Raw genomic sequence first — 24,276 nt, 5'->3', positions numbered from 1 at the left:
TCAGTGCGCAGGCGCGCTGCACTCCCCCGCCCCTCGCCCCGGCAGGCCCCGCAGGCGCGGCGAGTCGAGCGTCGAGCGGGCCAGTGGGCAGCAAAGAGTGCCGAGCGGCCTCACCCCCCATCAACGATCGGCCTCACCACTCACCCCGCCCCCAGACAGGTCTGAGGCGCTGGGAGCGGCTCTGCGCGGACCTGAAGAAACAGCAGTCCGTTTGTGGCGCCGGGGACCAGAGCCCAGTCGGGCCCCCCGGGCAGGTGAAACCCTCGAGAGAGAAGCGGAGTGCCAGGCAGAAGAGCGGGGCTCCCAGGGCGGACAGGGTCCCCGGAGAGAAGGGGGTGCCCCGGGCCGACGTAGCGGCAGGAGGGAAGCTTGTCGCCCTGAGGATAGAAGGGGGCCGCCGCAGGCCAGAGGCGGCGTTGCTGTGAGAACGCGGGGGAGGGGGGTCCCCACGGCACCTGTAGCCTCCAGAGAAAAGTGGACCCGAGGGATGGGGGGAGCCTCGGGAAAGAAACGGGGTGCCCGGTGTGGACGCGCCCTGGAGGTGAGAAAGGGGGCGCGACGGGAGGGAGGTCCTTGGCACAGAGAGGGAGGCGCTGAGTCTCGGGAGGTGGGGGGTGGGGGGCGGACGGAGGTCACCGGCTGTAAGCCAGCCACACTGCCCAGGTGGGCAGGGGCCCGGGTGTCCATCGCTGTCACTGACTGGAAGTGCTCTGCAGGTGGTGTCGGAGTGAGAGACTCTTCAGTCCTGAGGTGGCCACCTCACCGCGTGTGACTACTGGTGAAAGAGGGTCCTGTCACAGCCTCCTCCTAGCCTTCAAGGGAGCCACTGGTGTTCTTGATGATCGCTTTTCCTCTGCTTTTCCAGGGCATCCTCCTCCCCCGGGCCTGCTTTTCTGCAAGATGTTGGGATTCTTGCAGCGCCCTGTGGTGGTGACCGCTGAGGTGAACTTGAATATGGTAGCTCTGACCGCGGTGGGATTGCTGAGCCGACTGTGGCAGCTTGCCTATCCGAGGGCCGTGGTGTAAGTCAGGCAACTGGATTCTGGGGACCTCCATAAGGAACTGTAATTTTTTTCAGTGCATTGATGGCCGGAAGTGCCTTTTTGAGCCCCATAAAATGGGAGAGCCAACTTCTGGGCTTCCTTGGTGATGGATGCCTTGGCAGTTAGAGGAGAGACCAGCTTGTCCCCAGGAAAGCCCCTGCAGAGTCCACCTGTTCAGTCTTGCCCCATAGGTCAGTAGTAGGTGCAGTAGCCATGATGGGTGACCTTTGACAGCCCGGAGAGTGGAGGGCAGAAGACTGAGGAATTTGGAAGCGAGTCCTCACTGATGGTAGAGTGCGTTCTTTGTCATAATGAGAAATGATTGTTGTTATTATTAAAGGGCTGTTAATGATCTGATTAATATATGTGTTTCTTTTCACTTAACTTTTTATTATGGAAAACATAAAACATATACAAAAGTACAGAGAATGATAGATTAGTCACCCAGTTGCAACAGTTTCCAGCTCATAGCCTACTCCCTCCCTGCAGTGTATTGTTTTGAAGCACATCATAGACACTATATTTCATTCATTAAACAATTTAGTATCTTTAAAACATCAGGATTCTTGAAAATCACACTATCACAGTAGCATCATCACGCCTAAGAAACTGACAGGGATTTCTCCGTGTCAGCGAATGTCCCTGACTGTCTGAAAGAGGTTTGCTGCAGTTGGCACCTCTCCCTTTTACACCTGCGACTGTTTTGTTAGATCACCAGCTCTGATTCTGACTCTCAGCTGCAAACATGCAGGTGGACAGCCAGATCAGCTTTCTGTCCAGGAGGCCTTTGGTAGACTGGCTCATGGTACACCCTAAACCCACACGCAGGGAGAGAAATAGAATCTGTGTCAGGAAAGCCTCCTGAATGCCCAACTTCCGGGGGGCATTTTCCCTCCTATCCTTGTGGATGTGTGGTGGTGCACATGTGTCTTAATATTCAGGGACGCCATGCAGTTGGGGCAAAAGATCCAACCTTGGCTGGTCACTCTCCCAAGTCATTTGGAACCAAAGGTGTACATTGATCCTCGTACCTTTTGTGTACAGTTAAGATCTCTAGCTGAATATAACGTGGGTTTGCTTTGCAGTTTTGATGAAGTGTATTACGGGCAGTACATCTCTTTTTACATGAAGCGGATCTTCTTTTTGGATGGCAGTGGACCACCATTTGGACACATGCTTTTGGCCTTGGGAGGTAGGATTCCTTAGTAAGAGAAGTGGCTCTTTAACACTTAAGCATGGAAGTTCATGAGGGCAGAAGCGGTGTCTTATTGTTTTATTTATTTATTTATCTACTTTGGACTGCCCTGGGTCTTCATTGCTTTGCACCGGCTTTCTTGTGCCGAGTGGGGGCTAGTCTTCATTGTGGCACACGGGCTTCTCCTTGCAGAGGCTTCTCGTTGCAGAGCACAGGCTCTACGGTGCACAGGCTTCAGTAGTTGCTGCACACAGACATGGGCTTAGTTGCTCCGTGGGTCTTATTCTTTTCTTTATCATTGTTCCCCTGTTGCCTGCCACAGTTTGGTGCTTCAGAAGTATTTATTGAACAGGATAGTTATTGATTCATCTTTTGTTTTAGGTTATTTAGGAGGATTCGATGGTAACTTTCTGTGGAGCAGAATTGGAGCAGGTAAAATATCATTTTCATCGCCCTTATTAATGTGCACGTGTTAGAATTGAGAGGAAGTAGCTATCCTAGAGATTAACAACTACAGTATATTCATCTGAATCCAGGGTATGATAAATAGTTTGAGTACCAGTGAAAGACTTTCAAAAAGCCCAGTAAATTCCTTAGTGCTTACTTGTAGTAAGTATATTATCCTTGGTTTTCGGTACACATAGCACACTGTTTGTACTTGGCATCTGATTTCAGGTACTTTTTGTACATATCCGTGTGTTGCCACAGTGTTTTTGGAAACAGATTGGGTAAATCTGTAAATAAGCGTTAACTCATTTCAAAGTCCTCAGCATCATCCCGTACTTCCTGAGAACCGGCCCTCGACCACATGACCCATGGCCCGCACACTCTGTCCCTGGTGTGACCCAGCCTTGTAGACTTGCGCTGTGGCCCGTGGGCACGTGCACCGTGTGAAGAGGCGCGGCGGGGTAGGGAGGGGGTTGTGTGCCCCGTGTGCCCAGCCCCGCTGTGCTCACTCTTCCAGAATACAGCAGCAATGTGCCCGTGTGGTCCCTGCGTCTGCTGCCGGCCCTCTCGGGGGCCCTGTCGGTGCCCATGGCCTATGAGATTGTGTGGGAGCTCGGCTTCTCTCACTGTGCCGCCACGGGGGCCGCTCTGCTGATGCTGATCGGTGAGGCTCAGGCGTCTGCCCGCTCCGGGGGGGCCAGGTCGACCCCAGTGCTGACCTCTGACCTCTGTCTGTGTCTCTGTGGCCCAGGAGGGCTCGGGGTTTAGTGGACGTGTCTCCTCCCATGTCTGCTACTCGCAGGACAGAAGGAAAGCAGGTCCAGGGTGTCCACGTCAGACTCTGCGAGTCACCCCACGCCCTGGCCAGGGATTGTGCGTAGGTCTGTGTGTTCAGACTGTGATGTTGTGGAGGGGCAACCAGTGTGTAGTGGGACTGCCCAAATGATGCTCCTATGTACGTGCCCCCCACTGGCGGACCATTGCCCCTAGCAACCCAGTCTGTCCTTGAATGAGAACCTCCCCTGCCCCCCACCCCTGATCCCCCAAGCCTTGACCAGTGGAGACAGAGATTTAGGAATGAGTGGGTATTCCTCAGAGGGGACTCTCTCAGCCCAGATCTGTGAACAAATGAAGTTAAGTCAGATGAAAATAAACCAGAATTCATGTCTGTTGAGTGACAACCCTAACTGGGGCCCGTGCCCACAGAGTGTTAGAATGTCCAGGCACCCTGCAGAGTTGGTATTTCTCCTACAGATGAGGAAAACAAAGGTTCAGGAAGGGCCAGTAACTTCCAGCCAGCTCGAGCCGCCACTTCCTACCTCCACACTCTGGGACCTTTGGCAAGGACCCTTTTTTGTGGACATTCACCCTTGCTCCTCGACACTTGATGCCCGTGTCCTTTTCCCAACAGAGAACGCTCTCATCACTCAGTCAAGGTTAATGCTTTTGGAATCAGTGCTGATATTTTTCAATATGTTGGCCGTGCTGTCTTACCTGAAGTTCTCCAACTCCCAGAAACACAGGTATGGAGAATGAGACAGGAGTCCGGGGACTTATCTACCTGAGCAGGTCTGATACCTTTCCATGGGCACCTCCACTGGCTCTCGGCTCCTGACTTCATAAATAATTCTCGTCTCTCTATAATGTCAACTAAGTGGAAACATTTTCTGACCCAAAGGAGAAGTTGTATCAGGAGGACTCCTCTTCGGGGAGATGAGGAATCTTTTCCTTGTACCCGGAGCTCGGCATAGCCAGCTGAGATCTCTGAGGCCATGCCTTCTCTGGCCTTGGGGGGAAATGTTCCGAGGCCTCAGCTCTGCTTCTGTGCTTTACTCCAGGCCCTTCTCCCCAAGATGGTGGTTTTGGTTGGTGCTGACAGGCGTGGCCTGCTCCTGTGCAGTTGGGTAAGTCTGGTGCACTGGGTCTGGGGCGGCAGCCACGCCCTCCACGTGTGTCTGTCTAGACTTCCTTTTCATCCTGTGTCTTTAGCATCAAGTACATGGGTGTGTTCACATACTTGTTGGTGCTCGGGGTTGCTGCTGTCCACGCCTGGCACCTGATAGGAGACCAGACGGTGTCAAACGTAGGTGCTGATGCCAAGGGTTGGGGCGGGGCTGGCCTGGGGGCAGGGCTGGCAGGGGGCAAGGCTGGGGGCGTCGGGTGGGGGTGGGGCTGGTGGGGATCAAGGGTGTAGGTTTGGGGTCAGAGTTTGGCTGATCCTGCTGGGGCAGGAGGTGGGGCGAGGGTGGGGGTGGAGCTGAGGGCGGGGCAGAGATATGGGGGGTCAGGGATGAGGTGTGACTGGCTGTCGAGGAGCGAGGAACAGGATGACAACCCTGAAAGGAAGACTGGCCCTGGCCCGCCTTCCCCCGAGTCGGGTGATGTCCCCTCCGTCCTCTGGCAGGTCCGTGTGCTCTGCCACCTGCTCGCCCGAGCATTGGCCCTGGTGGTGCTGCCAGTCCTTGTGTACCTGCTGTTCTTCTACATCCATCTGCTGCTGCTCTACCGCTCTGGGCCCCACGACCAGATCATGTCCAGTGCCTTCCAGGCCAGCTTGGAGGTAAAAGTGCTGTCCTAGAAAGAAGGCCACACTAGACTCAGAGTTTTCTTAACATAAACCACCCCAGGCAAGCATAAGAGGGAAAACCAAATCGGGGAAGTGAGGCCTGTCTTCACTCTCTCTACACCAATTCTGAACGTGCTAGTGGCATGGGAGGGGATGAGGGGTCCGCCCTCCACAGTGTGACCTGCGGGCAGGTGCCAGGCTGCACAGGACAGACATATCTCTGGTGTTCATGCAACTCATTTTGCAAAAATAAAAACAGGCTCCAAATGAGGTGTCAGGAATGTAGAGCCTGAAGTTGGTGGACCTGCTCTTAAGGGCCAGCTCTGCCGATAGCAAATTCTCTGAGTGTTCGGGCAGGTTTCTTAACTCACCCACATCCTGAGTTAGTCAGATGTAATTGCTATTTTCATGGGCTGCCGGCAAGAAGTAAGTGAGGACGAGCAGGGGGAGTTCCCTGGAGGTCCAGTGGTTAGGACACTGCACTTTCACTGCCAAGGCCTGGATTCAATTCCTGGTCAGGGAACTAAGATCCCGCATGCCGCATGGCATGGCCCCAAAATCAAGTAAGGACAAGGAGGGAAGGGTTAGGTGAGTGCCTCCCCAAGGGCCGCCTCCAGTCATTGATAACGTGTAACGTGCCAGGATCATGTCACACGTGACCATAGCTGATGGTGTGACTATGGCCCGGATGTGGGGAGGGGCTGTCAAAGGGGCTGGCTTGGGTGTCACGTGTGTGCTCTCTCTCTCTCCCTCACTGGCCACCCTTGTGCTCCTGTCTCAGGGGGGGCTGGCAAGGGTCACGCAAGGTCAGCCCCTGGAGGTGGCCTTCGGTTCCCAGGTCACCCTGAAGAACGTCTTTGGCCAACCCGTGCCCTGCTGGCTTCACTCTCACCAGAGCACCTACCCTATGATGTAAGTAAGGAAAGTCATGTTTTCAATCCAGAGGTTATAACATGTTTTGGGGCTTTTTTTTTTTTTCACGTTTGTGCTGTTACCAACTTTCATTTCATGTGAAGGAGCTTGTGAGATTGAAAGAAATGGAGCTCTCAGACCCTGGTGTCATTGAGTCTCATTATATACCATCACTGGAGGGACCAGCCCCTCTGGGATGGAAACATCTGACGCCTCGCTGGGTGGCGTCTGTAGGGACCTTGGGGGGAGGTGCCCCTGGCACCCTACCTGCATTTGCACCCTTTTATTGCAGATATGAGAACGGCCGTGGCAGCTCCCACCAGCAGCAGGTGACCTGCTACCCCTTCAAGGACGTCAACAACTGGTGGATTGTCAAGGACCCCGGGAAGTGAGTACAGGTCAGGGGACAGCCTGGACTCAGTCGCTGGCCTCTTTGCAGCTTCGGGACCAGGTCTGTGCCAAGAAGCCCACAGTCAGGGACATAGCAGCGTTCCTAGCAAGTACAGTACAGTTCAGTTCAGTTCAGTCGCTCAGTCATGTCCAACTCTTTGCGACCCCATGGACTGCAGCATTCCAAGCCTTCCTGTCCACCACCAACTCCTGGAGTTTACTCAAATTCATGTCCATTGAGTCGGTGATGCCATCCAACCATCTCATCCTCTGTCGTCCCCTTCTCCACCTGCCTTCAATCTTTCCCAGCATCAGGGTCTTTTCAAATGAGTCAGCTCTTCGCATCAGGTGGGCAAAGTATTGGAGTTTCAGCTTCAACATCAGTCCTTCCAATGAACATTCAGGACTGATCTCTTTTAGGATGGACTGGTTTCATCTCCTTGCAGTCCAAGGGACTCTGAAGAGTCTTCTCCAACACCATAGTTCAAAAGCATCAATTCTTTCGCACTCAGCTTTCTTTATAGTCCAACTCTCACATCCATACATGACCACTGGAAAAACCATAGCCTTGACTAGACAGACCTTTGTTGGCCAAGTAATGTCTCTGCTTTTTAATATGCTGTCCATGTTGGTCATAACTTTCCTTCCAAGGAGTAACCATCTTTTAATTTCATGGCTGCAGTCACCATCTGCAGTGATTTGGGAGCCCAAAAATGAAAAATCTGCCACTGTTTCCACTGTTTCCCATCTATTTGCCATGAAGTAATGGGACCCGGATGCCATGATCTTAGTTTTCTGAATGTTGAGCTTTAAGCCAACTTTTTCACTCTCCTCTTTCACTTTCATCAAGAGGCTCTTTAGTTCTTCTTCACTTTCTGCCATAAGGGTGGTATCATCTGCATATCTGAGGTTATTTATATTTCTCCCGGCAATCTTGATTCCAGCTTGTGTTTCTTCCAGCCCAGCGTTTCTCATGATGTACCCTGCATATAAGTAAAATAAGCAGGGTGACAGTATACAGCCTTGATGTACTTCTTTCCCGATTTGGAACCAGTCTGTTGTTCCATATCCAGTTGTAACTGTTGCTTCCTGACCTGCATAGGTTTCTCAAGAGGCAGGTCAGGTGGTCTGGTATTCATTCCCATATATTTCAGAATTTTCCACAGTTTATTGTGATCCACACAGTCAAAGGCTTTGGCATAGTCAATAAAGCAGAAATAGATGTTTTTCTGGAACTCTCTTGCTTTTTCAATGATCCAGCAGATGTTGGCAATTTGATCTCTGGTTCCTCTGCCTTTTCTAAAACCAACTTGAACATCTGGAAGTTCACGGTTCACGTATTGTTGAAGCCTGGCTTGGAGAATTTTGATCATTACTTTACTAGCGTGTGAGACGAGTACAATTGTGTGGTAGTTCGAGCATTCTTTGGCATTGCCTTTCTTTGGAATTGGAATGAAAACTGACCTTTTCCAGTCCTGTGTCCACTGCTGAGTTTTCCAGATTTGCTGGCATATTGAGTGCAGCACTTTCACAGCATCATCTTTTAGGATTTGAAATGGCTCAACTGAAATTCCATCACCTCCACTAGCTTTGTTTGTAGGGATGCTTCTTAAGGCCCACTTGACTTCACATTCCAGGATGTCTGGCTCTAGGTGAGTGATCACACCATCGTGATTCTCTGGGTCATGAAGATTTTTTTGTGTAGTTCTTCTGTGTATCCTTGCCACCTCTTCTTAATATCTTCTCCTTCTGTTAGGCCCATACCATTTCTGTCCTTTATTGAGCCCATCTTTGCATGAAGTGTTCCCTTGGTATCTCTAATTTTCTTGAAGAGATCTCTAGTCTTTCCCATTCTATTGTTTTCCTCTATTTCTTTGCACTGATCACTGAGGAAGGCTTTCTTATCTCTCCTTGCTATTCTTTGGAACTCTGCATTCAAATGGGTATATCTTTCCTTTTCTCCTTGGCTTTTCACTTCTCTTCTTTTCACAGCTATTTGTAAGGCCTCCTCAGACAGCCATTTTGCTTTTTTGCATTTCTTTTTCTTGGGATGGTCTTGATCCCTGTCTCCTGTATAATGTCACGAACCTCTGTCCATAGTTCATCAGGCACTCTGTCTATCAGATCTAGTCCCTTAAATCTATTTCTCACTTCCACTGTATAATTGTAAGGGATTTGATTTAGGTCATACCTGAATGGTCTAGTGGTTTTCCCCACTTTCTTCAATTTAAGTCTGAATTTGACAATAAGGAATTCATGATCTGAGCCATGCCATGTAGGGCCACCCAAGATGGATGGGTCATAGTGGAGAGTTCTGGCAAAACGTGGTCCACTGGAGAAGGGAATGGCAAACCACTTCAGTATTTTTGCCTTGAGAACCCCATGAACAGTATGAAAAAGCAAAAAGACAGGACACTGAAAGATGAACTCCCCAGGTTGGTAGGTGCCCGATATGCTACTGTAGATCAGTGGAGAAATAACTCCAGAAAGAATGAAGAGATGGAGCCAAATAGAAAACAACACCCAGCTGTGGATGTGACTGGTGATGGAAGCAAGGTCCAGTGCCGTAAAGAGCAATGTTGCATAGGAACCTGGAATGTTAGGTCCATGAATCAAGGCAAATTCAAAGTGGTCAAACAGGAGATGACAAGAGTGGAGGTCGACATTTTAGGAATCAGTGAACTAAAATGGACTGGAATGGGTGAATTTAACTCAGATGACCATTATATCTACTACTGTGGGCAAGAATCCCTTAGAAGAAATGGAGTAGCCATCAGAGTAAACAAAAGAGTCTGAAATATGGTACAAATAACATAGTCCGAAATGCGGTACAAATAAAAGAGTCCGAAATGCAGTACTTGGATGCAATCTCAAAAAAGACAGAGTGATCTCTGTTCGTTTCCAAGGCAAGCCATTCAATATCACAGTAATCCAAGTCTATGATCCAACCACTAATGCTGAAGAAGCTGAAGTTGAACAGTTCTATGAAGACCTACAAGGTCTTCTAGAACTAACACCCAAAAAAGACGTCCTTTTCATTTTAGGGGACTGGAATGCAAATGTAGGAAGTCAAGAAACACCTGGAGTAACAGGCAAATTTGGCCTTGGAGTACAGAATGAAGCAGGGCAAAGGCTAACAGAGTTTTGCCAAGAGAACGCACTGGTCATAGCAAACACCCTCTTCCAACAACACAAGAGAAGACTCTACACATGGACATCATCAGATGGCCAACACCGAAATCAAACTGATTATATTCTTTGCAGCCAAAGATGGAGAAGCTCTATACAGTCAGCAAAAACAAGACCTGGAGCTGACTGTGGCTCAGATCATGAGCTCCTTATTGACAAATTCAGATTTAAATTGAAGTACAGCACGCTGCGGTCAATGTGATGATGGCAAAGGGGGCCATGCCAGGAAGCGTGGGAAGTGACCCGAAGTTTCAGAAAAGAGTTAAATAAAACACCTCTTACGAGGAACACACTGACGGGGTGGCTGGGAGACTCCACAGAGCCCCAGCGAGGGCCCCATGAGCCCAGCCATGCTCTCTTCCAGGCACCAGCTGGTGGTGAACAACCCCCCGAGGCCCGTGCGGCACGGTGACGTCGTGCAGCTGGTGCACGGCATGACCACCCGCCTCCTCAACACGTGAGTCCCCGCCGCTGCTCGGAGCAGATGTGCCTGTGTCACCGCCTCAGGTCCTGCTCTGCCCTCGGTGTCGAGGGCGGGGAGGGGAGACCCCAGTGATGGCGCGCGGGCTGGGAAGGAGAGTCCCACCCAGAGTGAAGTGTGGGGCGCCCTGGCAGACGGGGCACCTGCTAAAAGGAGAAGGGAATTCAAGAAGGCCGTGAGCTGGGGGACAGAGCCAGGAACCCTACCTGGCCTGACCTCTGGGCCACCTCTGCTCTCCTTCCACCGGCCTCTCGGGTCATCCACATGGCCTCAGGGACCCTGCCCTCCCACCTTGGACACCTCGGCTCTCCATGCCACGTCCGTCTTGTCTGCTCCCCCTTCTGCCGTCCCTGGGTCGGGAAATCCACGGGGCTCCAATCCTTCCTGCCCTCTCTCCCAGTCCCGCTGGGAATCGCCCGCCCTCTACACACGGCAGGCACTGCTCCCTCTGAAAACTCACGCTTGACCAACCTCACATCTCTGCCAAGAGCCTCCAGGGATGTCCAGCATGACCGTCACGCTCAGAATAACTCCCCACTCTTCCCTAGCTGCCGGCCCTGTGACTGCCTGGTAGACTTCATGCCAGTCACACTAGCCCCCCGCTGTCCCCAAAATGACCCCGTGCAGCCTCCCTGGGGCCTTTGCTCACTCTGTCTGCCTTAATGTTCTTCAACTCAGACCCCACCACCATCCCCGCCATGGCTCACTCTTCCACTTTTTTAAAGAATAATTTTATTCATTTTTATTTTTGGCTGCACCGGGTCTTCATTGTTGCCCGTAGGCTACTCTCTCGTTGTGGTGCTTGGGCTTCTCATTTCAGTGGGTTCTCCTGTTGCGGAGCACGGGCTCTAGAGCTCGGGCTACCGCAGTGGTGGTGCGTGGACTCCGTAGTTGCGGTTCCTGGGCTCTAGAGCGCGGACTCAGTTGCTTTGCAGCATGTGGGGTCTTCCTGGAGCAGGGATAGGGCCCGTGTCTCCTGCATTGGCACGCAGATTCTTTACCACTGAGCCACCAGGGAAGCCTCCACTCAGTCACTTTATTCAGGGGTCAGCTGAAATGTCCCGGCACCAACAGCATTTCTTGTGCACTGTGCCCGTCGGAGTCGGGTGTTGTTCGTGGCGCTCACAGGGCTTGCAGTCGTATCTGACTTTTCCAGGGTTGTGAGGGCCTCTTCCTTACCGCTCACTGTGGGTCCCCACCGTGGGGGCCCACACAGTGTCCGATCAGGCATGGTTTCCCAGCAAGTGAACGAGGGAAACTGATGTTCCTGGGCACTCGTTTTGCAACGGTATTCTTGGTGCCCCAGCCATTTCCACGACCTGGCGTCAGGGAGTGGCCAGGCTGTGCTCCCGGCTCGGTGTATGCTCTGTGAAGGGGATGGTGAGCCTATGGTTTAGATGGACGTCCCCCTGCTTCCCCAGAGGCATGCCTCCCCAGAGGCATGGTCACTGCAAGGCCTCTGCCCTCTGTGAGGGATTTATCGCCCTAGGGAATGGCAGCCGAGGTGCTTGAAGGTTGAGCTGGCTTTGTTTCCTGAAAAAAAGTGTTTTTTTTCTCCTTAAAGAACAGTGAGTGCCTTTCAGGAGAGCTTGGGGCGCCCCCAGCAGCACTGTTTGGTTTTTCAGGCATGACGTCGCAGCCCCCCTGAGCCCCCACGCGCAGGAGGTCTCCTGCTACGTTGACTACAACATCTCCATGCCCCCTCAGAACCTCTGGCGGCTGGTGAGTCCCCAGCCACCTTGAGTGCAGGCGTCACGGCCCTTCCTGAACCACGCTCTGGAACAAGGGAGCCCCTATTCTACAGAAATGGGGAGCCAGGGGGCTTTCCTGTGTCCAGGAAGGAGCTGGGGGATGTTGGGCGGGTCTCGAAGCCCTGCGGGGAGGAGGCCCCTCCTGCGGCTCGGCCTCAGACCAGCTGCCTGGACACACCCGGAGCCTCTTTGATCAACCCTCGCTCCGGGACAGGCAGGGCCATGGAGGAGTGGGGGCGATTTCTGGCACTGACCCCGCTGGGCCCAGGGCCCTCCTGCGGGTGAACCACTGGCTCTTCAGGGTGGCACACCGTGTCCTGGGCCAGGCTGCAGGAGGGAAGTTCCATGGCTGGGCTGCTGGATGGTCTGAAGTCAGGGTCATGAGTGTGAAATGCAACAGCAGGGCCGTGACTGCATTGGGCTTTCTTCTGGGAGAGGTGCGCCCCCCTTCAGCCTCCACGGCTGCTCCCTCGTAGCACCAGACCCTCAATGGGTTCTCGATGCTGTGAGGTGAAGCCAGGGGCCGTGAAGGCTGCCTCTATGTTTGTGCACAGCGGGGCCTGGGCGCTGGGCGCTGCACACGGGTGCTCTGTGCGTCTGTCTCTGTCCCTCCCCTGAGGCTGCTCTGATGTGGTTGTCGCCCCAGCTCCTTGTCCCCAGGGTTGTCCTGAAGGTCCTCCCCTCTCCCCTCTCTGGTGAGGCCCATCACTCACTGACCCCTTCTCTGCTCCTCAGCCCCTTTCAGCCCCACATGCCCCCGTTTCTAGGACCTAAAGCTCCATGATGGGCAGAGAGGATGGAGGACCAGAGGGTGTGGCTTCCTTGTCCTGCTCCCGCTCAGGCCCTTGGGTGCTGGCTTGTCAGTAGCCATAAGACCTCCTGGGGTCGTGCCAGGCACCAGTAAGTTTACCCAGCAGTGCCAAGCTCTTCCGGTGTCAGTTCTTTATTACCTATCACCAGGAGTCCCCTCTCAGGGCAGAGTCTTGCGGGGAGAGTCTCTGACCTTCCTCTGCACTATCTTCATGTTTGGCCTGAGGTCTCAGGGAGTAGGCATCACAGAAGCTCAGGGAGGAGCATCATCCTTAAATCCCTGCTGGAAAGGCTGTGTGCATCTGGGGGAGGGTGGTGTCCCCACCCCCACTCCCCAGCACCTCGCACAGACCTCTGGAATAAAGTCAATGGCACTGTCTGGGATTAGCCGTGTCAGCTCCCCTTGGGGGACTGTCCCCTCGTATCAGACCAAGCCAGTCTCACCATGGTGACTGGTCTTCATTTTTACATTTAAGGAAATCTGAAAAAGAGTGAACTAATGGCCCAGACCTGCTTTTACAGGACATCGTGAACAGGCAGTCAGACACGGATGTCTGGAAGACCATCTTGTCGGAGGTCCGCTTTGTGCACGTGAACACCTCGGCCATCCTCAAGGTCAGGGACACTGCCTCCCTGGTCCTGCCCAGAGGGACAGACCGAAGAGGGTCCGTGGGAGGTTGCGGGGTCTCTGTAACTGCTCAGAACTGAACCCTGGTGTGAAGCTTCCCGGAGGCGAGCTGCTGTCCTTGTGGGTGACCTGGGGTGGGGTCCCCGCGGCTGGGCGGACCCAGGCCCTCCCTCACGATCCCCCCACCATCTTGCTTTGCCAGCTGAGCGGAACGCCCCTCCCGGACTGGGGCTTTCGGCAGCTGGAAGTGGTCGGGGAGAAGCGGTCTTGGGGCTACCACGAGAGCACCGTGTGGAACGTGGAGGAGCACCGCTATGGCAGGAGTGAGCGCCCAGCCGGCTCCTGGGGGCGGGGCGGCCGTGGACCCTCCCCCTCTCTCCCCCGCTCCCTCCTGGGGCTGAAGAAGTGTGAGCCCTTGGGTGGGCGAGGCGGGCAGTGCCAGCGGAAAGCAGGGCAAGGAGAGCTTTCTGACTGGGAAGATGGCCAGGCGGGTGGGGGGCCGCGGACAGTTCCGGCGGGTTCTTTGGACCGTGGCCGGCTCCCTGACCGGGTTCTGCTTGCGTCCTTGGGTCCCGGTGTGCCTGCCAGGCCAGGAGCAGAAGGAGAGGGAGCTGGAGCTGCACTCCTCCACCCAGGTGGACATCAGCAGGAACCTCAGCTTCATGGCCAGATTCTCCGAGCTGCAGGTGACAGACGGGGGAGGGGTGGGTGACCTTGCTCCTTGCAGGGAAGGCCACGTGGTCCGCCCAGCATCAGCCTTCAAACTGCTGGGACCTGACTCGGCAGGGAGGGCCTTTGCCCTCTGTCCTCTCTCCGCATCGTGCCTGGCACCGTCAGCCCCCGGCCTTCCTGCCCTGTGGCTTTGCTGGCAGTAACTGTCAGGAGCCGAGGAGACATGCAGCAGTGTGGCACTGCTCCCAGGTCAGGTCGACACAGCGCAGCCCCAGAGGAGTCGGGAGCAGGCACTCAGCGTCCCCAGTGTCAAGGCGCCCTTACCGCCCCGTCCCATCCCTTACTCCACAAACTGGAATCCGGGAGAGGCGCCTCCTGGGCTGCCTCTGCAGGTGATCTGAGTGAACTTGAGGTTGGACGCCCCTGTGAAAGGGGCAATGGTTTACTCCGCCCCCTGGCACATCCCTTGGCCGTGAAGGGTGTCTGGCTGTCTGGTGACTCCTGGTAGCCTCTGCTTTCTGCAGTGGCGGATGCTGACGGTGAGAAGTGATGACTCAGAACACAAGTACAGCTCCACGCCACTGGACTGGGTCACGCTGGACACCAACATCGCTTACTGGCTGCACCCCAGGACCAGTGTAAGCACAGCATCTGCGGGCAGTCGGCCCGCGCCCCAGAGGCCTGTGATGTTAAGAGCAGCCACTGTGTCCGCCCAAGCCCCGGTCTTCTGGCGCCTTCCTGACAAACGCCGAGGGCTTGCTGTTCTCCAGTGCTCTGGCAGCACGGGGCCCAAGCTCCCCTGAGGTGCCAAGGGGTCAGTTCCCCACGTGTCCACAGGGACAGACACCCGGCTTTGCTGCTGCTGTGGCAGTGCGTGGTTCCCCTTGCCCGGCTGACGTGGTTTCTAAATCCATCCCACTTGATTTCCCGCCTGGCACCTGATGTCCAGGCCGGTCAGTGCTCCTCTTCCCTGTCCAGCGTGTCTTCACCTGGCGGGGCAAACCCAGCCCGTGGTCGGCGCCTGGTAATGACTTGAGCTATGGGGGTGCACTCCCATTTCCCACCCCTGGACGTGGGGGGCCATGGCTTGCTGAGAAGCGGGCTCTGAGACCAGCAGGTCCTTAGCACCCTGCCGCTCTGCATCAGCGCCCCCGTCCCCCTCCTTGTGAGCTGCTCTGCAGTCCGGAAACAACCCCATCTACTCCCGGTTCTCAGTGTCCACTTACAGAGCCGAGAACCTTTGCACGTCTGACCTGGCTGCCAGGGCAGAGGGTGGGGCGGCGCCCGCACCTGCCCTGGGCCACACCAACCAGTCTCTCCCTCCCACAGGCGCAGATCCACCTGCTCGGGAATGTCGTGATCTGGGCCTCGGCCAGCCTCGCCACCTTGGTGTACGCCTTGCTCTTCGTCTGGTACCTGCTGAGACGCAGGAGGAGAGTCTGCAACCTCCCGGAGGGTCTGTGCCTCGGTCCAAACGCCTCTCACGCCCTATCCCTCTGGTTCAGGCCAGAGCTCCGTGTGCTTCGGGGCCGCATCAGCAAGCACGGCCTTGGGGCCATCTCTGTGTTTCTGCCCCGAGGGCACTTCTGTCTCTTCCCCAGAGACAGGATGCTACACTCCAGTCCCCGTGTCTCCCTCAAGGCTTTTCCAGGGCCATGCAGGTGTTGGGCCTGAATTGCTCCCTGACCCCAGCACCCCTGGAAGTGGCAGATGGGACAGAGCTGCCAGGAGGCACTTGGGGGGGGCTGGTTTGCAAGAACAGAAACCCCCTTAAAACTGTCCTGATAGGGGAAAGGAGACAACGCCTGGGGTGGGCCCCGAAGGCCGCCAGGGGCGGGGAGGCGCCCTCTCTGGCTTCGGCTCTGAGCTGGTCATTCTCTCCATTAGTCCCCGCTCCCCTGGGCGGGTGCACAGTGCAGGCCCGCCCCTGCTCCCTGAGGAGTGAGACCAGGAGCCCCGCGGGGAATCAGGAGTGAGCTGGGCCTGGCCCAGGGCTGGTGTCTCAGGACGGGGACTGCAGGGGCAGCAGAAAGTCCAGGAGGTTCTTGGGACACAGTCTGCTCCTCCTCCAGAGATGGTGGGAGGGGCTAGGAAGGGAGACAGAAAGCAGGGGCTGCGAGTTCACGGGCTCACTTGTGGATGACGAGGTGAGGCTGCCCGACGGCAGGGAGCCTCCTGGCTCAAGACGGCCTTCCCCCGCAGACTGCTGGCTGCGCTGGGTGCTGGCCGGGGCTCTGTGCGCCGGGGGCTGGGCCTTGAACTACCTGCCCTTCTTCCTGATGGAGAAGACGCTCTTCCTCTACCACTACCTGCCGGCGCTCAGCTTCCAGATCCTGCTGCTGCCCGTGGTCCTGGAGCATGTCAGCGACCACCTGTGCAGGTACTGGGCCTTGGCAGCCACGCGCCCCGGGTTGGGGCGGGTAGGGTCCGGGGGGAGTCACGAATGGCGATTCCAGTGTGGTGTGTACGGGGTTAGCCAGAAGAGGCACTAGCAAGGCTCCCCGGGGGTCGGAGCATGAAGCTAAGGCTGTGGGAGGTGAAGCCAGGGGATACGCGCGGGGAAGGACCTTTGGCCTGGAGAACAAAGAAAGAAAAGGGAGGCGCGGGGAGGGCAGTGGCCAGTGGCACATATACCAGGGGGCCTGTAAACCAGAGTGGGTCCTGGAGGCCGGGCCTCCCTGGTGCTCCAGAGCCTGGCACAGCTCAGGAGGGCGGTTCTGTGCTCACGCGGGACTCAGGAACAATGAGCTGAGATGGAGTAGGAGCTTGGGAGTTCAGGAAGCAGGGCGAGTGAGGGGGGCGCTGAGTGGGTCTGGCAGGACTTGACAAGGGCTGACACTCCGGCCGGGGTGCCGAGGGGACGTCGCCGTGGGAAGGGCCAGCCCCCCACGCCGTGCTCTGCTCCGGGCCGGCAGGTCCCAGCTCCAAAGGAGCCTCTTCATGGCCCTGGTTGTGGCATGGTTCACCTCTGCCTGTCACGTGTCAAACGTGCTGCGCCCGCTGACCTACGGGGACAGGTCGCTGTCACCCAGTGAGCTCAAGGCCCTTCGCTGGAAAGACAGCTGGGACATCCTGATCCGGAAATACTAGCGGGACACAGACTCGCCGACGAGCAGCAGGGCCGGGTCAGGACAAGGTCTTGGATGGCATGTTTCCTGTGGGAAGCAGAGCGGCTCTGAGCTTGGTGGAGACACGGGCTTGGCTGGGATTCTGCTCTGGTTTCGCTGCAGAAACAGCGCTCCGACAGGCACCTCGTTTTCAGCAGTCTGTTTTCCCTGATCATAAAAAGCACCTCCTCACTGCTGCCTTCTAAGAGCCCCGTGCACTCGCTGAGTGTGGAGCTGCTGGGTGGGACTCGCAACAGCCGAGAAAAGGCAAGGAGGGGCTGGTTCTAGTCAACCAGACAAGGCCCGCCCGGTCTTGCCCAGAGGCTGGTGGTGGGCTCAACCCGGGCCCCTGCTCCTGCTGACCTAGCAAGGCCCCAGGGACTCCCCCTCACAGTTCAGTGGCCCTGAGCCCTGGAACACCAGCCCAAGGGGGCTGGGGGAGGCTGGCCATGACTCCTCTTGCTGACCCCCAAGCTCCACCCAGAGCCTGCTGAGAGGTGAGCAGTCGCCTGTCATCCACACATTTCCTGGTCCTGATTCTGCCTTTATGTAATTAAAAAGGGACACATTGGCATTCACATTTGGTATTATTTATTGGTTCTCTTTCCAACAAGTACAGTAAACTTGACAAAACTGTCATAGTCGTCAGAAACCAGCCCTTGAGCTCAGCCAAGCTCACCCGACGTCCCTGTGTAACTAGTTAGTACTCGACAGCTGGCGGCAAAGGGGAGGGACCACTTTTACAGGAACAGCTGCCACATCGAAGGGGGGACAAACCAGGACAAGACCACCAGTGTCTGGGAGGTGAGGTCACTGGGCAAGCACAGAGGACTGGCCGCGTTGGGCCACAGCATCTGCTCACGCCTCCCTGATCCACACACACCTTGGCCACGGGCAACAAAAGGAAAGGCCCGTCCAGACGGCAGCCTGGGCTCAGGGGCCCCAAGCAGGACGCCGTGGTCGCAGGAAAGCAGGCAGGGCTGGGCCAGGGGGACCCCAGCTATGTGTTTGGTGCTGGTTAAGAAAAAGCTTGCTCCCCAGGGCTCCCTCCTGGCTGTGCCTTCGGAGCACAGGCCAGAAGGAAGGATGCCTCTCCGTGGCTCCTTGCGTACCAGATCAGTGTGTACCAGGATCACGACCCGCTGGTGGGTCATGAAGTTGGGTTACTAGGTCACAGCGAGCATGGTGTTAGGAAACCAGAGTAAACAGAAAACATGTGGTTGTATAACAAGTAAAACGGAAGAGGGTTATCTCTTCAAACCTGTGTGCCAGTTACATGTGTGTGAACTAGGTCACACTAGTCTCTCTTGCCAAGGGTTCACCATCAAAATCACAGCGACTGGGCTGTTTCTTCATCGTTCCCCCAAACATGGGCCTTGCATACCACACATTCTGTGGTCTTTCTCAGCAGCGAAGAGCCCTTCCAGCCCCCGTGACGTGAGGAAGCAGGCGGAGGTGGTCAGGGCTGCCGGCAGAGACCTGTCACACCATCTGGATGACTCGTCTGGTCTGCTGAGTTAGCCGGGACCCCGACAGCACCCCGTCTGCGGTCGTGTGTTCTCCCTGGGCCTGCCGGGTGCCAAGCAGCCCGCTCCTCAGTGGGGCCTGCTGCTGGACTCCAGGTGCGAGCGCTTGCCTGAGGCCAGCACCGTGGGGTGCTCCCCCGGCTCCGGGAACGCCCTCTTGTGGCTGCGCCCGTTGGCCCCCACGCGGTGCCACTTGCAGATGTCACCGTTGAGGATGTCCTGGATGTGCTGCACGATGAGGTTGATGGCCACTGCGGGGACACATGGGAGGGGTCAGCTGCCCGCCCGCGCAGCCGCCACCTGCTGTTTCCCGCAAAGCACACGCTTCCCTCCACGAGGCATCCGCCTGCCACCAAGCCTCAGCAGGCAGACCGGTGTCCGCTGGGGCTGGGCACGGTAAAACCGACCTGGTGTGGTGGCACAGGTTTCTGTTAACTAACCCTGGGTGTAATACTTCCTGCCAATAAGGGACTTCCTGTCAAGCAGTCCTCCATGCAGTCCTTCATGTATTTTTTTTTTTTCCTCATCACCTTTACTGAAATTTAACTGACATCGTATGTTGGATCACCTTAAGGTGTAAAACGTGTTGCGTGTTCTCCTAAGTGTGTCGTAAACCTGTGCCACACATGCACGTGTACGGGCCTCACCCGCCGGGGGCATCTCAGTAAACTGGATGGGCCGTGCCGTGCCTGCTGGGTGGCCCTGAGGGGTGGGGGGCGGCACAGGCCTGCTCCTTACCCATGTTGTCAACCCCTCGAGGGATGATCACATCTGCGTACTTCTTTGTCTGCAAGGCAAGAAAAGGAGGGTCTTGTGAGATGCCTGGGCCTAGATGTGGGGCGCATGCGCGGGCTGCAATGAAGGGTGAGGAGGTGGGGGCAGGGGCTCAGGTGAGAGGCCACAAGCCCAGGAGGGAGGGAAGCCGAGCCGAAGCAGCGGGAAGGGACGGCGCGCGTCTGCCGGCCTCTTGGAGACGCTTGTCTCCGTGAGCACCGCTGTCAGGACCAGTTCTCTGCGCTGACCGCCTGGCGCTCTGGGCCGGCTGAAGTGGGGTGCCCTCCCAGTGCACACAGGGCTCGGAACCCTGCGATGGCAGGGCTGCGCCCCAGGCAGGGACATCGCGGGACCTGCTCCTCTTCCTGCCTCGCCCCTTCTCTGCTCCCATGCCGAGTAGCCCACCCCTGTCGGGCACCTATGGTGCCGCCGAGGAGGGACCCCAAGTGCTGCTGGGGAGGCGAGGGGCGCCTCCGAATGAGCGGAGAGAGCTGAGGCAGGCTCACAGACTGCTGAGTGCCGTCGGCGTGTGGACGTGGGCCAAGGAGGCCTGTCCCAAGAGATGCGCCGCAGGGGTACGGGAGGGACAGGGACAGACTGGGTCCCAGGGCAGCCGTGTCTGCAGGCAGACGAGACCCAGGGCTGAACTCTCACGGGGCTGGGCCACTCTGCTGGGCTGTGGGGGCAGGCAGGGGGTGACCAGCAGAGGGCTGAGAAAGGTCCTAGCGACGAGGACGCGGGGACACAGTTGGCTCAGTCACCTCACCGTGGCTACCCGTGAAGGGGAGGGGAGGGGAGGGACTGGCCGAGCACACTTCTGCCTCCATCCAGGGGCACCCGGTCACACGTGGCGTCTAGAGTTTCACGGTAAACGACCTACTTCTCAAAAGTGTCTTTCTGGGGATAAGAGACTGCAGAATAGTCAATTTCCTAATCATTTTCTAGAAACTCCAAGACCATGAATGTAAAATAAAATGTTTTCATGAACTAGCAAGGACAGAACTCCTTTGTCCCATTTATCTAAAGCAGGAATCCTGCTTCTAATTCCTCTGTGCCTCACTTTTCCCTTAAGGAAACAAAATATTGTGCAACTTCCCTTTGAATCTCTCCACAATCCTATCCATGAGAGAGGTGAGATGGAGGAAAAGACAGATGGCCGCACACAGTGAATCCCTCTACACGCCAGCTGGACCTTCCTCCACCCCAGAGAAACACATGGTGTGGAGGAAGTTTTTAAGCACCTACTGTGCGCCAGACAGCACTTTGGCAGCCAACAGACAGAGATCCCTGCCCCCATGGACCACCCCCCGGCCCCCGATCAGAGGGGCTGGAGGGAGGAGAGGCACAGTGTGTGTCAGTGGACGAGCAGCGCCTGGACAGATGCAGACAAGAGCCCGGGAGGAGGTGATGCCAGTGCATGGGGTGAAGCCTGGCGCGGGGAGGAGGGGTATGAAGGACAGAGGACCCATTCCCAGCTGAGAACTGCTCCCCAGGACCGTGGGCACGTGAGGCTAACTTCTCCGTGTATACAGCAGACTGCGTCCGTCCACGACTTGGCTCTCACAGAACGGGCACCAGGGGGCCTTCTGACAAGGAGGGAAAGGAGGTCCCCGGGCAAGCGGAAGGCGGTACCGGCAGGCAGAACTCCTCGAAGGCTGGCTTGACGAAGGTGGTGTACTGCGTCAGGATCTGCTCCAGGTCCCGGCCCCGCTGTACGTCCCGGAGAACTGCAGCGACAGGAGAGAGCAGGGGCCTGCAGACGCCGGGGCCCAGGGCCGGGCCAGCCAGGGGCAGAGGGGCCTGCGTCCGCCTTACCTCTCCGAGACAGCCTGACATCGGAGTCGGTGTCCACGAAGAGGCGCAGGTGGAACATGTCCCGGATCTCCTGGCTGTAGAAGACCAGGATGCCCTCAAACAGGACCACGTCTGCGGGGTAGACCACGGTGGTCTCTGCAAGCCTGCAGGGCGGGCCAGGGGAGGGGCCTGCCATCAGTGTCAGACCCTGGGCACGGATGAGGGGGGCTGTCCCGGGAACCAGTGGGGCGCAGCCCCAGGGCGGGGAGGGGTATCCTCACCAGCAACCCCCCCACAGCCCTCTCCTCCCCAGAACCGCCTGCTTACCTCGAGTGGGTCACAAAATCATAGGTGGGGACCTCGACCGTCTTGCCCTCCACAATGTTTTTCAGAGTCCTGTGCATCAAATCGTTATCAAAAGCATCTGCAGGGGTGGAACAGAAGGCAGGACAAGTCCTTGTGCTGAGATCTCACTCTGCCCTGGGGTCTGCTGGGTGCGGGTGCTGCCAACGACCCTACGGAACATCTGGCCCAGAGGAGCCCCCACGGCTTCCATCTGCGGGGCCCTCTGCAAACCACAGGCTGGACCTGTCCTCACTGCCCCGAGGCAGTGCCACCGCCTGGGCTGCTGTCCCACCCACAAGTCTGAACACACGGCTCTCCTGATCAGCCAGTTCCGGGAGGTAGGTGAGCTAGGCGTCTTGCTTCTAGTTCTGGGAAATAACATAGACTAACGCTCCTCGGGCCTTCTTCCCATGTGTCCCCTGGAAAGGAATGAAGATGGGAGCCGGCCACTGGGCAGAATCGTCTACTAGCAGCAAGGAGGGGCAGCATGGCTATCCTCCTAGCCCACCCCCTCTCCACCTGTTCCTCCGGCCCCTGACCAGACCAGGAAAGAGAGCTTCAAGGCCTCTGGTTCTCGTTTACCCACTGCTGGCCTCTAGAGGACTCTGCCCCCGTGGACGTGGTCTGCATAGCAGGCCCCTGATAGCAAGAAGGCATTTAGGTTTCTCCACGACCACAACTGTGGCAGAGCAGTGGGCCTGAAGGGCCTTCTGAGGTGCAGACTGCCTGACCGGCTCCAACCGATAAAGCCTGGAGCTCCTGCAGGGCCCAGAGGGCACAGGAGAGACCCCCGGCTTAACCCCCAATGCGCTCCACAGAGATTTAGCCAGGGACCACCCGGACCTCTTGCCCATCCACGGCCAACTTTGGACCCAGTTTCCGCCGTCGGCCCTCCTCCCCCGCTCCCTCCCCACCTTCAGGGTCTCTACCTGGGTGGTCGAAGTTGTATTGCCCCTTCAAGGCCTTGGCCTTCTGCTCCGCAGTCAGGACCTTATAGAACCTGTCTTGGCTCAAGATGACCAACTTGCGCTGCCGGTGATCCACTTCATTCTGTCCCAGCAGCTCCATGATCTTCTCGCACACAGTGGACTACGAAACATACAAACAGGAGCCCCGCCTGGAGACGCCCACCTCGGCGCATCAGCTCCCGAGGGGCCGCCAAGTCAGCGGCTGCGCCTGGCGGGGAGGGCGCTGGGGTGCACCAGCAGGGGCAACGCGGACCCGGAGGCCACGTGCGGTCAGGCCAGCCGGGAGCTTGCGGGGGAGCCCCGGGGTCCAGCGACCCGCTCCCCGCCTGGCCCGCTGCGGCCGCAGCCCCTCCGCCCCCGGCCCTGTCTACGCACGGGAGGTGGGTGGGGGGCACCTCGTGGCAGCTAGAGGCGGGGGTCTCCCTCTGGACTGAGGCCCGACAGGCCGCGCGGAGCCCCGGCGGCGCCCAGGACTCGCAGGCCCCGCCGCGCCGCCCAGCCCCTTACCTTGCCGCTCGCGGTGCCGCCGCTCACGCCGATCAAGAAGGGCCGCTGGTGAGGGCGGTCCGCCTCGGGCCCGGTGCCCTCGCAGTCGCCACTTCCAGCCGAAGCCATCTCCGGCGTCGCTCGACCGCATCTGGCTCCCAGCTCCCGCAGCCGCTACCACCGCGCAAAGGTCGGAGACGCCCCCCGCCCGGGGCTCCACTTCCGGGAGGCACGCGGCGCGGCGGGGGGGCGGGGCGGCGGGCGCACGGGGCACGGCGGGAGTTGTAGTCCTGGTTGGTGGCTGAGGGCGCCGCGCGTGCGTGGGCCTGGCCGGGCCCTCCCGCCGGGCCTGGGAGGCCGCCGAGGCCCCTGGACCTGTTACCGCGACGCCGGGTTGTTTTTTATTATTTGCTGCAAAAGCCAAAAGCCAATCGGTTTCGCAACTGGCTGCAGTAGTCTCCAGATGTCTGGCGGGCTCCGAGAAGCTTCCTTCTGCCCGTACCTCCGCGTTGCCCGGGGTGGCGGTGGGGGCTTCGGAATGATCCCCCAGGACCGCAAGGTCGGGGTTGGGTGCTTGGGCGTAGAGGCGGGTCGGACTCCTGAGCCCTGTGACCCGGGTCGGAAACTAGAACCGGTTCTGCAGCCTCGTGTGCGGTCACCCAAGAGCACGCTGTCACCTCCGCACCGGGACCTGGTGCTCAGCCCTTGCCTCCACCACGCGGGCCCAGCCCTCTTGCCTGGGCACAGGCTTAGCCCTGCCCCTGTTGGCCCTCCACGCCAGCCCAGCCTCCACGTTATCCTCCCTCCCCGAGTTTCTTAACATGACCCTGAGCCTTCAGTGTTCCCCCACTGCCTCTGGCCAGCAAGCTCCTGGCCTCCTCAACCTGCCCTGTACATGGTAGGCGGAAGTCGTGGGATGACTTTTTGACTGAGCCCTAGACAAGCTGTGAAGAAGGGACCCTGTCTGCTGGATTCCACCTGTGCCCCTGGTCCGAGAAGGCAGATGCCGACCCATTCCTGTTGTACAATGTCCTCAAGGCATCAAGTCTCTATGCAGGCCTAGCTCCTACTGCACTGTGAGCCCTCCGTGAATATTTGATGAAACTGAAATATGATGCAGGAGAGACTAACATGGAGATGTCAGGTGAAGTTGCTGTTTATGTCACTTCAGAAGCATTAACCCATTTCAGCA

At 57.2% G+C, this 24,276-nt stretch overlaps 2 protein-coding genes across 39 annotated transcripts; one reads left to right on the top strand and one right to left on the bottom strand.

The window, feature by feature from the left end:
* The first annotated feature begins 153 nt into the window (after positions 1 to 153).
* On the top strand, positions 154 to 19,299 carry POMT1 (protein O-mannosyltransferase 1). Of its 33 annotated transcripts, none has more exons than XM_081594683.1 (20): positions 154 to 254; positions 866 to 1,022; positions 2,129 to 2,235; positions 2,620 to 2,670; positions 3,203 to 3,349; positions 4,097 to 4,208; positions 4,524 to 4,589; positions 4,675 to 4,768; positions 5,090 to 5,245; positions 6,033 to 6,163; positions 6,456 to 6,551; positions 10,107 to 10,199; positions 11,849 to 11,945; positions 13,307 to 13,399; positions 13,615 to 13,735; positions 14,001 to 14,098; positions 14,609 to 14,722; positions 15,414 to 15,540; positions 16,287 to 16,464; positions 18,603 to 19,299. In XM_081594683.1, the coding sequence occupies exons 2-20, from the start codon at positions 901 to 903 to the stop codon at positions 18,625 to 18,627; spliced, it is 2,028 nt and encodes a 675-aa protein (XP_081450809.1). In that variant the 5' UTR covers positions 154 to 254; positions 866 to 900; the 3' UTR covers positions 18,628 to 19,299. The 33 variants fall into 33 exon arrangements, with proteins under 33 accessions (XP_081450809.1, XP_081450793.1, XP_081450799.1 ...); XM_081594667.1 differs by lacking the exon at positions 18,603 to 19,299 and adding an exon at positions 17,000 to 17,769; XM_081594673.1 differs by lacking the exon at positions 18,603 to 19,299 and adding an exon at positions 17,000 to 17,769 and having other exon boundaries at positions 15,414 to 15,544.
* UCK1 (uridine-cytidine kinase 1) lies at positions 17,766 to 23,290 on the bottom strand. 6 transcript variants are annotated; one of them, XR_014083265.1, is made up of 7 exons: positions 23,106 to 23,290; positions 22,560 to 22,719; positions 21,613 to 21,709; positions 21,307 to 21,449; positions 21,008 to 21,218; positions 19,456 to 19,504; positions 17,766 to 18,968 (listed from the first exon to the last, which is right to left on the bottom strand). XR_014083265.1 is itself a non-coding variant. In XM_081594709.1 (7 exons), exons 1-6 carry the CDS (start codon positions 23,211 to 23,213, stop codon positions 19,483 to 19,485), a joined length of 693 nt encoding a protein of 230 aa, XP_081450835.1. In that variant the 5' UTR covers positions 23,214 to 23,290; the 3' UTR covers positions 17,766 to 18,968; positions 19,456 to 19,482. The 6 variants fall into 6 exon arrangements, 5 of the variants coding, with proteins under 5 accessions (XP_081450835.1, XP_081450832.1, XP_081450834.1 ...); XM_081594709.1 differs by having other exon boundaries at positions 21,056 to 21,218; XM_081594706.1 differs by having other exon boundaries at positions 21,124 to 21,218.
* Between the last annotated feature and the right edge of the window lie 986 nt (positions 23,291 to 24,276).

This window comes from Giraffa tippelskirchi, chromosome 4 (assembly GCF_054371585.1).
Source record: "Giraffa tippelskirchi isolate mGirTip1 chromosome 4, T2T-mGirTip1v1.2.pri, whole genome shotgun sequence".
Classification (NCBI taxonomy): Eukaryota; Metazoa; Chordata; class Mammalia; order Artiodactyla; family Giraffidae; genus Giraffa; species Giraffa tippelskirchi.
Note: the sequence above shows the minus strand (reverse complement) of the source record. Positions and strands in the feature narration are given on the sequence as shown.